This window comes from Lepus europaeus, chromosome 2 (genome assembly GCF_033115175.1).
Source record: "Lepus europaeus isolate LE1 chromosome 2, mLepTim1.pri, whole genome shotgun sequence".
NCBI lineage: Eukaryota > Metazoa > Chordata > Mammalia > Lagomorpha > Leporidae > Lepus > Lepus europaeus.
Window position 1 is genome coordinate 155593658 of NC_084828.1, and position 16668 is coordinate 155610325.

General features: G+C 44.9%; 1 protein-coding gene across 1 annotated transcript in view; it reads right to left on the reverse strand.

Moving 5' to 3' along the window:
- The window catches only part of PP2D1 (protein phosphatase 2C like domain containing 1), a 28531-nt gene extending 20315 nt beyond the window's left edge, over positions 1 to 8216 (reverse strand). The window contains exons 1-2 of the mRNA XM_062182426.1: positions 8194 to 8216; positions 2460 to 3523 (exon numbers count right to left, since the gene is read on the reverse strand). Of these exons, the coding sequence (XP_062038410.1) occupies positions 2460 to 3523; positions 8194 to 8216 (1087 nt within the window). The remainder of the gene's footprint in view (positions 1 to 2459; positions 3524 to 8193) is intronic.
- Between the last annotated feature and the right edge of the window lie 8452 nt (positions 8217 to 16668).

A 16668-nucleotide genomic window follows, 5' to 3' on the forward strand; every position in this document is an offset into this window, starting at 1 on the left:
AGTAACAGACATCGCACTTGGCTTCTGGATATTGCTTTATCTGAAAACTTCACATTTGGCTCAGACAAAACTTTCAGGGACCTTGACATTTCAAACATATTTGTAAGTATCTGGTCCTCACAAAGCCATCTCTGCTACAAAGTCCCACTCCCTGGGGCCCAGGCTCCTTACACTCTGGGAGGAATTCCCTTGAGAGGTTACTTAATATAGTGGCCTTGATTTCCAGTTCAATTCCCTCATATCTGAGACCTTAAACGAATGATCTCACTTTCCCAAGTGTCCATGTTCTCATCGGAAACACTGAATTAACAATATGTAGATATCGTCAGATAAGAGAGTTGTTAGACGACTAAATGTGGGCCGGCGCCTTGGCTCACTAGGCTAATCCTCCGCCTGGGGCGCCAGGAACACCGGGTTCTAGTCCCGGTCCGGGCGCCAGATTCTGTCCCGGTTGCCCCTCTTCCAGGCCAGCTCTCTGCTGTGGCCCAGGAGTGCAGTGGAGGATGACCCAAGTGCTTGGGCCCTTCACCCCATGGGAGACCAGGATAAGTACCTGGCTCCTGCCTTTGGATCAGCGCGGTGTGCCAGCCGCAGCGCTGGCCGTGGCAGCCATTGGAGGGTGAACCAACGGCAAAGGAAGACCTTTCTCTCTGTCTCTCTCTCGCTGTGCACTCTGTCAAAAATTAAAAAAAAAAAAAAAGTGGAAATTATTATGTACTCAGTGCTGAATAAGTGAACACTATCACTAACAGTAATTCATCCATAAAAAAGATAGTGGAATCCTACTTTAGCGTCTCCTGGAACTCAGGATGACTTTGACAAAAACTTTTAACTTCTGAAATTTCCATTTTGGAAAGCTCCTAGGCTAAGACCTTAAGCACTGATGATCAGTACAATTGCTTTGTGAAATAAATTTAAAATAACACAGCCAATATTATAGAAAAAAAATACATACCCATAAAACTGAAGCATGAATTATGTGTTATTCTCTCTGTGATGAAACTGAAACTACTTGTCCAGTGAGCATCAGAATGGTCTATTACAAATGTATTTATTATTAGAATAACCAAACAGTTTGAGCAACTATGTTAATCATCAAAAACTTACCTGGGGCCAGCGTTATGGTGGAGCAGGTTAAGCCTCCACCTGTGACGCTGGCATTCCATATGGGCACAAGTTAGAGACCCAGCTCCTCCACTTCCAAACCAGCACCCTGCTAACATGCCTGGGAAAACAGTAGAAGATGGCCCAAGTGCTTGTGTCCCTATACCCACGTAGGAGATCCGGAGGAAGCTCCAGACTCCTGGAGCTTCCTGGAGTTATCCTGGACCAGCCCTGACTGTTGCAACCATTCAGGGAGTGAATGAGCAGATGGAAGGTGAATCTCTCTCTCTCTCTCTCTCTCTCTCTCTCTCTCTCTTTCTTTCTCTCTATATAACTCCCCCTTTAAAATAAATTTTAAAAAATATTTAAAAAATAAACCTTTCTAGGGTTGGCACTGTGGTATAGCAGGTTAAGCTACCACCTGTGGCACTGGCACCCCATAAATGTGCTAGTTCAAATTCCGGCTACACCACTTCCAATCCAGCTCCTTGCTAACAGCCTGGGAAAGCAGTGGAAGATGGCCCAAGTGCATGGGCCCCTGTACCCATGTGGGAGACCCAGAAGAAGCTCCTGGCTCCTGGCTCCTGGCTTCTTGGCTCCTGGCTTCAGATCAGCCCAGTTCCAGCCATTGTGGCTATTTGGAGAGTGAACCAGTGAATGGAAGACCTTTCCCTCTGTCTCTCCCTCTCTCCATCTGTAACTCCATTTTCCTGAAAGGAAGTATGTGAAATGCATTCATATTGTTCAAGCCTAAGCATATGTAGTAGATTTACTTTTCATCTTCATCAACAACTCATAGCTACTGTGTTTAGAAAATGCAAATTTTTTATCACATTATATCTGTGCCTCTCTGAAAAATAATTACAACTATTTTTGTGCCTATAATCTGCAATTAAACTGTGGCTATTTATTGTTTCTTAAATTGGTCAATGAAATTTCTAGGCACCAGTAAATCACTAAATAATTCTGGAAGCAAGAAGGATTTGGGTCTAGGAATCAAAAATGGTAAGGTAAGATGGACATTTGGCACTGCAGTTAAGAAACTACTTCAGACCTCCATATCCCATATTAAAGGGCCTGGGTTTGAATCCCAGCTCTGCTTATGATTCCAGCTTCCTACTAATGTTACTCCTGTCCTTGGGTTCCTGACACCCACATGGGAGACCAGAATTGGGTTTTAGTTTCCTGGCTTTGGCCTGGTCCAGGCCCAGCTGTTGTGGGCATTTGGGAAGTGAACCAGTGGATTGAAGATCACTGTCCTTGTCTCTCTGTCCCTTTTTCTGTAACTCTTTCAAATAAAATAAATTTAAAAATTTTATGCTAAATTGTTATATAGTGTGATTCAATGTACATACCAGTGTTTGCAATGTGTAATACTCCAGAAACTATCTGTGGCGTCGTCGGAGAAGGGACTGTCAATCTATCAGTGTTACTGGCTGCTTTCCAATTTTTTTTAGCCTGAGGATTTTTAATGCTGCCCTCTAATATACAAGTAACTGCAGAACAGCCACTCCATCGAATCCTAGATACTTCTTTCCTTCCAAGCCGTAAAAGTCTATCCATTCTCCAAAATGCTTTTGCAAAGGCTTTGTGTATGTTCTCATACTCACTCCTCAGCCCTCTTGTCCTTTTGTGTATGGAAGAGAAGAGATCTTCGATTGCTGTGTATTCTTTTCTAAACACGGTATGAAAGGAATCGATCATTTGTTGCTGTTCGGGTGTCATTTGGTAGGAAGGATCAAATTTGGCAAGTTGATGGAGGAGTAAAACTGGTAGTTCCACTGATGCAAGGTCGACTGCTGCAGTACCATAATATCCATCAAACAAACCAAAAAAACACACATTGGGTTTATTGCCAAAGTTATTCATTATAGTGTATTTATCATTCATGTCATGCCTCCATGTAGAATTCCCGTCTTCACAAATAGCTACTCCTTTAATTAACAGATGACAGATTTTTTGAGAGATTGTGGAGCTCCTGTCAATGCTATCTAAAATCTTATAGTATCCTGGTATTTGTTTCTTCCTAAGTACCTCAAAAGCATCGTTAATTATCTGTAGGATTTTTTCATTGAATATAAAAGATGACATTACTTTAGAAATTATAAACTGTCTGTGACTAGCAACCATTGAGAGCTGTGGTGTCTTTCCACCCATCCATTGGAAACCCAACGTAGCCAAAGCTATATGTTGCTTTTTATGACCAAAAATACCAGGTATATCAATTTCCTGTTTGCATGTGGAACAGGGGAATGTGATCATGAGGTCATGGGCCTGCTGCTCCTCCTGGTCTTTAATTCTTTTCGAGAGTTTTGACTTTTTCTTTTTAGAAGACTTTTTGCTGATTGAAAGTGGAAGATACACATCTGAATCAAATATTGATTTTCTTAAATTCCACTTCCTCTGTTTCCAAAACACTCTGCAAAGAGGGTAAAAGATATTTACATACCAGGAATAATACAATAAGAGTGTCTACAAGCAAGTCTTTATAATTACAATTTGCTTTGACTCCTCAAAATTTTATATAGGTCCAGAAGTCAATATTCTGATCTACCTTTCCATAATTTGCCCACAAAACACATAATGAGTACTCAACCAGTCAGAAAATGATGTGTATGGGCCTGAAAGAAATTAAGCAAAATCTTTACAAAGTCGACTGGCCATCCAACAAATACTAAGAGAAGTAACCGTATTTTATCCCAGGTATACTAAGGTGTCTGTTTGAGATCTAAGATTTGTATTTCAAATGGGAGCTGGCCTCACTTCCTATTTTAAAGCCAATCTCCAAATTTCATCAATTTCGTAAACAGTTCAGTTTCATCAACCATGTTGTCCAACACCTACATGAGTCAGTTTTTCATTATGACAACAAAATGCTTAAGGCAACTGATTTTATCGAGAGAAAAGTTTCATTTAGCTCACATTTTTGTCCAAGACTAGACCTTCCCATTGTCTTAACATCTAGTGGGGTTGGAGATAGAAATGGTGGAGGAAAGATTATGTGACAAGCCAGGGAGCAGAGCAAGGATCAGCCCCACTCAGGTTTCTAACAATCCTCTCAAAGAATTACCTTCTGAGAGCACACCATCAATGACCTATGGCCTCCCACTAGGCCTCACCTCCTAACCACTATAGTTGGATTAGGTTTCCATCCTCTTAGTATCATTAAGTGATAATTTTGGTGTTTGGTCCTGAAGAGTTTGGGGCCAAAATCATATTCAAACTATGACAGTATTCAGTCATTTCTTCAATAACTACAACAGGCCAAGATGCTAAGATGCATAGGATAAGGTTTGCAAGCTACTCTTTGAGCTATGAGAGGAAAAGTTCACAGTGCCATCCAAGCCATTAATAAAAGGAATTTAACCGATCAACTGGAGCCAAGGACAGACTCCCCTTGTAGTGCACAATCAGGAGTCTAGTTCTTCATCTAGGTAGAGATGGTATCACGAGACCACAGAATCTGACCTAGAAGACTGAGTTACCAGCATGGGGTCCACATCCAAGGGGATTATCAGTTAGTGGGGGGAAGGAGGAAGAGGACTCCTCAAAGAAAATGGACTGGCAAATATAGAAGGGAAAAAACTAGGTCCTAACAAAACTTTTAAGCTCTTTCACCAAAACACATATATATCAAATATCTAAAAAAAATTTTTTTTAAGATTTATTTATTTACTTGAAAGTCAGAGTTACAGAGAGAGAAGGAGAGGCAGAAGGAGAGAGAGAGACAGAGAGAAAGGTCTTCCATCTGCCAGTTCACTCCCCAATTGGACACAACAGCTGGAGCTGCAACAATCCGAAGCCAGGAGCCAAGAGCTTCTTCCGGATCCCCCACGTGGGTGCAGGAGCTCAAGCACTTGGGACATCTTCTACTGCTTTCCCAGGCCATAGCAGAGAGCTGGATTGGAAGAGGAGCAGCCAGGACTAGAACCGGCACCCATATGGGATGCCAGTGCCGCAGCCAGGATACCAGCCCCTAAAGATTGTTTTTAAAAATTTTATTTTTTTGTTTATTTGTTTGAGAAATAGAGTTACAGACAGAGAGAGGAGAGGCAGAGAGAAGTCTTCCATCTTCTGATTCACTCCCCAAATGGCTGAAATGGCCAGAGATATGCCAATCTAAAGCCAAGAGCCAGGAGCCAGGAGCGTCTTCCAGGTTGCCCACGTGGGTTCAGGGGCCCTAGTACTTAGAACATCTTTTTTTTTTTTTTTTTTGACAGGCAGAGTGGATAGTGAGAGAGACAGAGAGACAGAGAGAAAGGTCTTCCTTTTTTGCCATTGGTTCACCCTCCAATGGCTGCTGCGGCCGGCACATCGCGCTGATCCAAAGCCAGGAGCCAGGTGCTTCTCCTGGTCTCCCTTGCGGGTGCAAGGCATCCTCCACTGCCTTCCCGGGCCATAGCAGAGAGCTGGCCTGGAAGAGGGGCAACTGGGATAGAATCCGGCACCCCAACCAGGACTAGAACCTGGTGTGCCGGCGCCGCAAGGCGGAGGATTAGCCTGTTAAGCCACGGCGCCGGCCTAGAACATCTTCTACTGCTTTCCCAGGCCATAGCAGAGAGCTGGATTGGAAGAACAGCAGCCAGGACTCCAATTGGTGCCCATATGAAATGCTGGCTCCTTAGGCAGCAGCTTTACCTGCTATGCCACTGTGCTGGCCCCCCACAAAAATTTTTAAAGGTATTTATTTTCATTCCATTTGAAAATTGGAGGGGCCGGTGCTATGGTGTAGTAGTTTAAGCCTCTGCCTGCAGCTCCAGCATCGCACATGGGCACCTATTCAAGTCTGGCTGCTCCTCTTCTGATCCAGCTCCCTCCTTATGGCCTGGGAAAAGCAGCAGAGGATGGCCCAATTGCTTGAACCCCTGTACCCACATGGGAAACATGGAAGACACTCCTGGCTCTTGGCTTCAGATAGGCCCAGTTCCAAACATTGCAGCTATTTGGGAAGTGAACCAGTGATTGGAAGACCTCTCTCTGTCTCTCCCTCTCTCCACCTCTCTAATAAATAATCTTTAAAAAGAAAAAAAAGCCAACTGAAAGTTGACTGAAAATCTGAGACACAGCCCATTAAATCTTAGATAAAATATGTGCAAATTTTATTTAAAAATTTTTTTAAAAAGCTGGAAAGATAAGAGAGTAGGAAAGAGCAAAACACAGAGATCTTCCATTCATTGACCTACTCCTAAAATGGCAATAGCCAGGGCTAGGCCAAGCCAAAGCCAAGATCTTGAAACTCAATTCAGGTCTTCTATGTGGGTGACAGGGACCCAAGTACTTGAGCCATCATCGCCAAGTGATGTGTTAACCTATGTGCCAAGCACCTACCTCTCAAACATTTTATTTACTATTTTTGGTAACATTCATAAAAGAATATAGTTTTTGTTTTTGTTTTTTTGTTTTTTTTGACAGGCAGAGTGGACAGTAGAGGGAGACAGAGAGAAAGGTCTTCCTTTTTGCCATTGGTTCACCCTCCAATGGCCGCCGCGGTAGGCGTGCTGCGGCCGGCGCACTGCGCTGATCCGATGGCAGGAGCCAGGTGCTTATCCTGGTCTCCCATGGGGTGCAGGGCCCAAGCACTTGGGCCTCCTCCACTGCCTTCCCGGGCCATAGCAGAGAGCTGGCCTGGAAGAGGGGCAACCGGGACAGGATTGGTGCCCCGACCGGGACTAGAACCCGGTGTGCCAGCGCCGCAAGGCGGAGGATTAGCCTACTGAGCCACGGCGCCGGCGAAAGAATATAGTTTTTATGAGCTTTGATGGGCTCTTGGGACAGGGCATAAAGTACCATACTGCCATAATTTGATCTGGAGTCAATTGCTTTTGTTGAACTTCATTTTTTTATATGAAGTTAGAAGAAAGTCATAGTACAGCTCTCAAACATAGAGCCACTCTTAGAATGTCATGCATCATCTTTCAGATGCTGATTCAGCCATAATACAGGTTGAATATACCTTATCTAAAATGCTTCAACAGTGGAGGATGGTCCAACTCCTTGGGCCCCTGCACCCGCATGGGAGACCCAAAAGAATCGGCTGGCTTCTGGCTTCAGATCAGCACAGCTTTGGCCGTTGCAGCCAGTTGGGGAGTGAACCAGCGAACGAAGGGCCTCTTTCTTTCTCTCTCTCTCTCTCTCTCTCTCTCTCTCTCTCTCTCTGCCTCTCCTTCTCTCTGTGTGTAACTCTGACTTTCAAATAAATAATAAATAAATATTTTTTAAAAATTTAAAAATTAAAAATAAAACATAAAATGAAATGCTTGGAACCAGAAATGTATCAGATTTCATATATTTTTCAGATTATGAAATATTTTCATATATGAGATACCTTGGGAATAGGATCCAACTCTGTGAAGTGTATTAATGTTTTATACACTTAATAATACACATAGACTAAATGTGATTTTATGCAAAACCTTCAGTAAGTTTATGCTGGAAACAAGGTTTCATGATGTAGAATTTCCCATTTGTGGCATCATGTCGGTGTTCAAAACATTTTGGCTTTGGAACATTTCAGATTTTTTTATTAGGAATATTCAATCTATAATAAATTATATTTAAATGCAGCAGAATAAGGGCATAGAGAAGGAAGTATTCCTTTGTACAACGTACCGTAATATATCACTCCTCAGTGTGATAGTCTAACAGAAGGCCAAGATTTCACATGATTACTAAGAAACTAGAGGAAAACGAATACTGCCAGGGCAGGCATTGAGGCACAACATGTTAAGCCACTGCTTGTGGTGTCCACATTCCACATCTGAGTTCCAGTTCAAGCCCCAGCTGCTCTACTTCTCATCCAACTCCCTGCTAATGTGCCCAGGAAAGCAGCAAAAGATGGCCTAAGTACTCCAGTCCCTGCCATCCACATGAGAGAACAGGATGGAGTTCCAGCCTCCTGACTTCTGCCTGGCCCAGCAGTGGCTATTACAGGCATTTAGGGAGTAAATCAGCAAATGGAAGCTGAATTACTTCCTTAGTTACTATGTCACTTTGCCTTCAGAATAAATCAATATACCTTTAAAAAAAAAAAAGTACTATCAGTTATTTATTGACTACATCTGTTATCCAGCTAACATCCAGACACTGTACCTTAGGGCACTGTTCATTTCCATGATGACTTGGAGTTGCTAAGCTGTCTTTGCCCCGGCTTTATCCTTCTTCAGCTCTGACCCGCCAGCTTGAGTGGTGGTGGTGGTGGTGGCAGGACCCCCGGCCTGGATGGCTCACCTCCCTGTGGGGAATGTACACACATCACTTGGAACCTCTGTCACAGTTCAGAACACTGTGAAGCAATAAAGCCAAAGGTAATGAAAACAGACTAACACTCTAGAATCTCCTTCTACCATCAGCTTGGTTAGGCTGCAAGCTATGTTCCCCAGAATCTCTTTTCCTGTGTGGTTCCACAGTAGAGTTGGCCTAAAAGGAACTTGGGTGGGGTTTTGGGGGGACATGACATCTGGAGCTGTCATCATCCCACGAGTTTACTTACAAAGGCAGAAGTGTTAGCAGGTTTCAGCTTACCGTTGCCACCTTCATTCTGCCTTCAGCTTGTCCCCCCAGTACAGGCCTTGCTGAACAGCAGCAGCCCCAGGCTTACCACCGCTGCCTGCCTGAGGACCCACGGAAGCAAATACTCCCCGACTCTTCTCCATCGTCCTCCTGTTAATAGTCCCACCTCGGTAGCTGAAGTCCCTGGGTTTGAGACTGAGATTTTCCTAATCCTACATTTCTTTTTCTCAGAGAGTCAATTGCCCACCTTCTCCCACAAACTTCTTAACATTTAGTTCCTTTAATAAACTTATTCCATAAAGCCTTCCATAAATTTATTCCATAAAGGTATGGCTTTGCGGCCGGCGCCGTAGCTTAACAGGCTAATCCTCCGCCTTGCGGCGCCGGCACACCGGGTTCTACTCCCGGTTGGGGTGCCGGATTCTGTCCCGGTTGCCCCTCTTCCAGGCCAGCTCTCTGCTATGGCCCGGGAAGGCAGTGGAGGATGGCCCAAGTGCTTGGGCCCTTCACCCCATGGGAGACCAGGAAAAGAACCTGGCTCCTGGCTTCGGATCAGCATGATGTGCCGGCCGCAGCAGCCATTGGAGGGTGAACCAACGGCAAAAAGGAAGACCTTTCTCTCTGTCTCTCTCTCTCACTACCCACTCTGCCTATAAAAAAGAAAAAAAAAAAAAAAGTATGGCTTTGCAGATTGAACCCTAGCTAATACAGATACCAGCTCCGTCCTGTACTCCCCTTCAGAATATATGCAGGGGCCGACGCTGTGGCGTAGAGGATAAAGCTGCCACCACAGTGCCGGCATCACATATGGGTGTCGGTTCGAGTCCTGGCTACTCCACTTCCAATTCAGCTCTCCGATATGGCCTGGGAAAGCAGTAGAAGATGGCTCAAGTCCTTGGACCCCTGCACCAATGTGGGAGACCCAGAAGAATCTCCTGGCTCCTGGCTTCGGATTGTTGCAGCTCCAGCTGTTGTTGGCAACTGGGGAGTGAACCAGTGGTGGAAGACCTCTCTCTCTCTCTCTCTTTTTCTCTGCCTCTCCTTTCTCTGTGTAACTCTGAATTTCAAATAAATAAATAAATCTTAAAAAAAAAACAGAATATATGCAGTTATGGGGCTGGCATTGTGACACACTAAGCAAAGCCAGTGCCTGTCATGCCGACATTCCATATGGGTACTGGTTCAAGTTCCCACTGCTCCACTTCTGATCCAGCTCCCTGCTAATGCACCAGGGAAAGCAGCAGAGGATGGCCCAAGTGTTTGGGCCCCTGCCACCCACCCACACAGAATATGGAATTCCAGGCTCCTAGCTTCAGCCTGGCCCAGCCCTGGCTATTGCTGCCATTTGGGGAGTGAACCAGAAGATGGAAATTCTCTCTTTCTCTGTCTCTCTCTCCCTCTACCACTCTGCCTTTCAAATAAATAATCTTTAAAAAAAGGAATATGCAATTATCACCAACACCTGTCAGATCTCTTTTCAATATCTTACTCATCCATTTGTTTCCAGTCTCACTGCTGTCACAATTCCAAGAAACTGAAATACCTAGCTGAATGCTGCACCACCTCCTAACTGCTCTGCCCATTCCCAGTTTGGTTGCCTCTCAGTGAATTCCCCTTAGAACAGCTGCTCAAGACCCTGGCCTGCCCTGTTCTTATTATAAGCTCCTTAATGGACTTGACAAAGCTATGCCCCTCTTTATTTATTTATTTATTTTTTTTGACAGGCAGAGTGGACAGTGAGAGAGAGAGACAGAGAGAAAGGTCTTCCTTTTCCGTTGGTTCACCCCTCACTGGCCGCCGCGGCCGGCGCATTGCGGCCAGCGCACTGCGGCCAGCACACCGCGCTGATCCAAAGGCAGGAGCCAGGTGCTTCTCCTGGTCTCCCATGCGGGTGCAGGGCCCAAGCACTTGGGCCATCCTCCACTGCACTCCCGGGCCACAGCAGAGAGCTGGACAGGAAGAGGAGCAACCGGGACAGAATCCGGTGCCCCGACCGGGACTAGAACCCGGTATGCCAGCGCCGCAGGTGGAGGATTAGCCTTTTGAGCTGCAGCACCAGCTCATTTTTTTTTTTTTAAGATTTATTTTATTTATTTGAAAGAGTTACAGAGTGAGGTAGAGACTGCTAGTTCACTCCCTAGATGGCCACAACAGCCAGAGCTGTGCCGATCCAAAGCCAGGAGCCAGGAGCTTCTTCTGGGCCTCCCACATGGGTGCAGAGCCCCAAGGACTTGGGCCATCTTCTACTGCTTTTCCAGGCCATAGCAGAGAGCTAGATCAGAAGAGGAGCAGCTGGGACTTGAACCAGCACCCATATGGGATGCTGGCACTTCAGGCCAGGGCTTTAACCTTCTGCTGGCCCCTGTGCCCCTCATATGGCTTCTACTAACTTCTCAAGCCTCAACTGTCCTTGCTGTCCTTTTACCCTATGCCAATATTGCATAGAGTCAGTAGACAAACCTTTGCCAGTTTGGTAGGAAATGGTACTTGATTATTTTTCATCTGAATGTCTTCTTCTCTATTGCTTCTTTAGTCTTTGATCTCTACATATTCATTTCTAGTAGTTGCATCAACCCCCTGCCCCTGCAGATGTGGGAAGGAGTTGAGGCATCTCCTTCAAGCATGTGCTGAGACTTCTGTAGGCTGAGGTAGAGTGAGGCTCATCACATGGAGCTCTGGCATTCATGTCTTACCTCCACGTGTGGCCCTCAGACCAGGTGACTAGAGTAGAAATCCTCTTACAAAAGTGGACTAATTACATAACTAATACGAAATTCTCATTAGGAAGGCAAATGTAGAGAAAACAGTCCTGAAATGCCACGGCCAAAGCCAGGAGTTTGGAACTCCATCTGGGTCTCTCATATGGGTTGAAGGGACCAAACTACTTAAGCCATCACCTGCTGCCTCTCAGGATAAGCATTTGTGGGAAACTAGACGGGAACCCATCAATATTAATGTAGTTATGTTATTTTGTAACCTGACATTCCACAACTACCTTTGCACACATACAAAGGGACTTCAAAAAATTCATGGAAAATAGAGTCGAAAGCTAAATTTATTTTGTTGAAAAAAGTTGGAAAACCTTCTATAAAGGATCATCCAAAATTCATGAGTGTTTATTATAAAAAACTATGTATGGATTTCCAAGTTGGTACAACAGTTAATAACCTTCTTGGGATGCTTACATCTCACGTCAGAGTTCCTAGATTCAGGTCTCAGCTCTGCTGATTCCAGCTCCTTGCTTATGTACAAACCGAGATGCAGTAGGTGATGGTTCAAGTCCTTGAGTTGCTGCTGCCCACGTGAGAGAACCAGTTTGATTTCCTTGTTCTTGACTTTGGTTTGACCCAGGCCCAGCTGTTGTAGACAATTAGGAAGTGAATCAGCAGTTAAATATCTCTCTCAGGCCGGTGCTGCAGCTCACTAGGCTAATCCTCCACCTGTGGTGCCGGCACACCGGGTTCTAGTCCAGGTTGGGGCACCGAATTCTGTCCCGGTTGCTCCTCTTCCAGCCCAGCTCTCTGCTATGGCCCGGGAGTGCAGTGGAGGATGGCCCAAGTGCTTGGGCCCTGCACCCCATGGGAGACCAGGAGAAGCACCTGGCTCCTGCCTTTGGATCAGCGCGGTGCACCGGCCACAACACACCGGCCGCGGCAGCCATTGGGGGGTGAACCAACGGAAAAGGAAGACCTTTCTCCTTTCTCTTGTCTCTCTCTCTCACTGTCCACTCTGCCTGTCAAAAAAAAAAAAATCTCTCTCTCTCTGCTTTTCAAAATGAATAAAAATAAACATTTTCATTCCATTTTCAACAAAATTTTTGAAGTACCCTAATAAATCCATTTTCTCTTCTAATCTACTTTTATCAATCTTTTTTTTTTTTTTTGAGATTTATTTATTTGGGAAAAGTTACAGAGAAAGAGAAGAAGTCACACACACACACAGCCATATCTTCCATCCACTGATTCATTCCTCAAATGGCCGTAACAGCTGGCACTGGGCCAAGCCATTGTCAGGAGCCTGGAACTCCATTTGGATTTTCCACATGGGTGGCAAGGGCCCAAATCCTTGGGGTGTCTTCTACTGTTTTTCCAGGCACATTAGTGGGGAGCTGGATCAGAAGCAGAGCAGCCAGAATTCAAACCAGCACTCTGATATAAGATCATTACAGGCAGCAGCTTACCCCTCTCAGCCACGATACCAATCCCCACTAGTTATTTTCTTTCTGCTCACTCTTGGCCCATCGTGCCTACTCTAGCCTCACCTCCAGAGCTCTCTATCACTTCTGCCTATATATTCATGTAGGTACAAAAAGGCATACAGACATTACATACTTACATACATATACACACATGTTTGAAAAGCAATGTAGGGGTAGGCATTCAGGCTAGTAATTAAGACATCAGTTAAGATGCCCATATCCCACATCAGAATGCCATGGTTCTGTACCCATCTCTGGCTCCTGACTCTAATGCTGCTGCAGACCCTGGGAGAGATGCTGATAGTTCAAGTAATTGGATCCCTGCCACCCATAAAGGAGATATATATTGGGGACTAGCACTGTGGTGTGGTGGGTAGAGCCACTGCCCACAGTGCTGGCATCCCATATGGGTGCTGGTTCGAGTCCTAGCTACTCTACTTCCGATTCAGCTCTCTGCTATGGCCTGAGAAAGCAGTAGAAGATGACCCAAATCCTTGGGCCCCTGCACCCATGTGGGAGACGCAGAGGAAGCTCCTGGCTCCTGGCTTTGGACTGGCACAGCTCTGGCTGTTGCAGCCCATTGGGGAGTGAATCAATGGATGAAAGACCTCTCTCTCTCTGCCTCTCCTTCTCTCTGGGTAACTCTGACTTTCAAATAAATAAATAAATCTTAAAAAAAAGAAAATATAATGCAAAAACAAAAAGCCCATCAGCTATTATGAGATAATTTAATAAAGAATAGACGATTTTTGAGGAAAAAGACATATGAAGTAAACCATAAACTACCAAGAACATAAACGAAAATATGAATAAAAACAAAGATTCATCTCGTTCTTGAAGTTGAAAGCTTAATATTGCATTGATGCCACCACAAAAGGCAGGAAAACAAACCCAGCACGGGGAGAAGATACAGCACATCTAACGACAGTCTTCAAATCCGCCTGTGTAAAAATAGAAATAACTCAGATCAATAATGCAAAGCCAAATCTTCCCTTCTAAGGCAGAGAAGACTTGAGAGGCATTCACAAGACAAATATGTGGTTAATTAATATGAAAAATTACCATGCCTCAGTAATAACCAGGAAGATGCAGATGAGGGACTCCTGGACACCCAGCACAATGGCATGATGCGTTGGAGTTTGATCATCCCAGTGTGGGTGAGGATAGGAAGCCATGAGAGAACTAGTAGACATCACACTACTGATGCCAGAAATATTGGTACAATCATTTCAGAAAACAACATTTTTCCATCTTCTAAATTGAAGATGCAACTGTCCCGAGGGTCTGGAAACTATGGCTCATGGGCAAATCTGTCCCACCACCTACTTATGTACAGTCTGCAATCCAAGAAAAATTTTTCCTTTTTTAAGTGATGGAAACAAATCAAAAGTTTAATATCCTGTGATGTGACTGTTACACAAAATTGACTTATCAGAGTTCATAAATTTTTTTTTTATGGTGGAAAAACATATATTTAGAATTAGCCAGCTGGACTCAGTTCAGATGATCCCAATTTTGTTGGCAACGTCCAGAGCATCATAGTCAGGAGCCAGCCGCACATATGCCTTCTCTCCATCAGGTCTGATCAGGGTGTTGACTTTGGCCACATCAATATCATAGAGTTTCTTCACAGCTTGTTTGATCTGGTGCTTGTTGGCCTTGACATCCACAATGAACACCAGAGTGTTGTTGTCTTCTATCTTCTTCATGGCAGACTCCGTGGTCAGGGGGAACTTGATGATGGCATAGTGGTCAAGCTTGTTTCTCCTGGGGGCGCTCTTCCGAGGGTATTTGGGCTGCCGTCGGAGGCGTAGTGTCTTGGGCTGCCGGAAGGTGGGGGACGTGCGGATCTTCTTGTGGCTGTGGACGCCTTTCAGCACTGCCTTCTTGGCCTTTAAGGCCTTTGCTTTGGCTTCGACTTTAGGAGGGGCAGGAGCTTCCTTCTTCGCCTTCAGCGCCATCTTGGTGAAAAGGCCAGAGTTCATAAAATTTTGTTGGAACACAGAAAGCATGTTCATTCATGTACCACAGAATAGGCATATGACTGCTTTAGTACAATAACAGCAGAATTGAATAGCTGCAACATTGATAATTTGACCCAAAGAACTTAAAGTATTTACTATCTCAATCTTTTCTGACATATCCTATGCCTTAGAAAGCCCTTTTTGAGTTATTTATCCTACAGAAACTAATCTATTCAGGACACATGGATGAGAGTGGTTATGTTACTGTAACAGATAGTCACAGAAAACCTTAAATAATTCAAATATCTATCAGCAAGAGTACATTAGTTATCTACTGTGCATGGTAAACTACTACAGACTTGGGAGCTTAGAAACACATATATTTATTATCTCACAGTCTCTACGGGTCAGGAGATAGGCACGGTTTAGATGGATCCTCTACAAGGCTTCAATTACATGTTGGTCAGGGTTGAGTTCTCATCTGGAGGCTCATGTTGGGAAGATACACTTCCAAGTTCACTCAGGTTGGCAGTCGAATTCATTTCCTTGCACTTGTATGACTGAGAACCATGGTTTTTGACTAGCTGGCTACTGACTGAAGGTCATCTTCAGTGTTTAAAGTCTACCCTTAGTTCTTTACCATATAGATTAAGAAAATTTTTTAAAACAAATTCATTTTGGGGTCGGCGCTGTGATGTAGCGGGTAAAGCCACCACCTGCGGTGCCAGCATCTCATATGGGTGGTGGTTCAAGACCTGGCTGCTCCTCTTCTGATCCAGCTCTCTGCTATGGCCTGGGAAAGCAGTAGAAGATGGCCCAAGTGCTTGGGCCCCTGCACCCGCGTGGGAGACCTGGAAGAAGCTCCTGGCTCCTGGATTCAGATCAGCACAGCTCCTGCCGTTGCAGCCAATTGGAGAGTAAACCAGAGGATGAAGACCTCTCTCTCCCTCTGCCTCTCCTTCTCTCTGTGTGTACCTCTTTCAGATAAATGAATAAATAACTCTTAAAAAAAAAAATGAAATCCAGACATACTGATGTGGGACACAGGTGTCTTAACCAGTGTCTTAACTGCTAGGCTAAACATCTGCCCCTGGTTTAAAAAAATTAAAAATAAAGAAATAAAAATAAATTCATTTTGAGGGGACCAGCATTGTAGCATAGCAGGTAAAGTCCCTGACTGCAATTCCTGCATCCCAAGTGGGTGTTGGCTAATGTCCCAGCTGTTCCACTTCCCATCTAGCTCCTTGCTAATGGCCTGGGGAAAGCAGCGGAGATGGCTCAAATGTTTGGGCCCCTGCACCCACATGGAAGACCTGGAAGAAGCTCCTGGCTCCTGGCTTCAGCCTGGCCCAGCCCAGGCCATTGCGGCCATCTGGTAGTGAACCAGCAAATGGAAGATCTCTCTCTGTCTCTCCCCCCATTCTGTGTAAGTCTGACTTTCAAATAAATAAATAAATATTTTTAAAAACAAGTTTATTTTGGTGTACAAAGATAAATGCACACTAATTTGATGATAACAATGGAATACGCTCCCTGAATACCTATTACTGTGGTCAAATAAGCAGAGAGTATTTCTTTTTTCTTTTCTTTTTTTTTTTTTTTTTACAGCGTGGATAGTGAGAGAGAGAGAGAGACAGAGAGAAAGGTCTTCCTTTTTGCCGTTGGTTCACCCTCCAATGGCCGCTGCGGCCAGCACATCGTGCTGATCCGAAGCCAGGAGCCAGGTGCTTCTCCTGGTCTCCCATGGGGTGCAGGGCCCAAGCACTTGGGCCATCCTCCACTGCCTTCCTGGGCCATAGCAGAGAGCTGGCCTGGAAGAGGGGCAACCGGGACAGCATCCAGCGCCCCAACCAGGAGTAGAACCCGGTGTGCCGGCGCCGCAAGGCAGAGGAT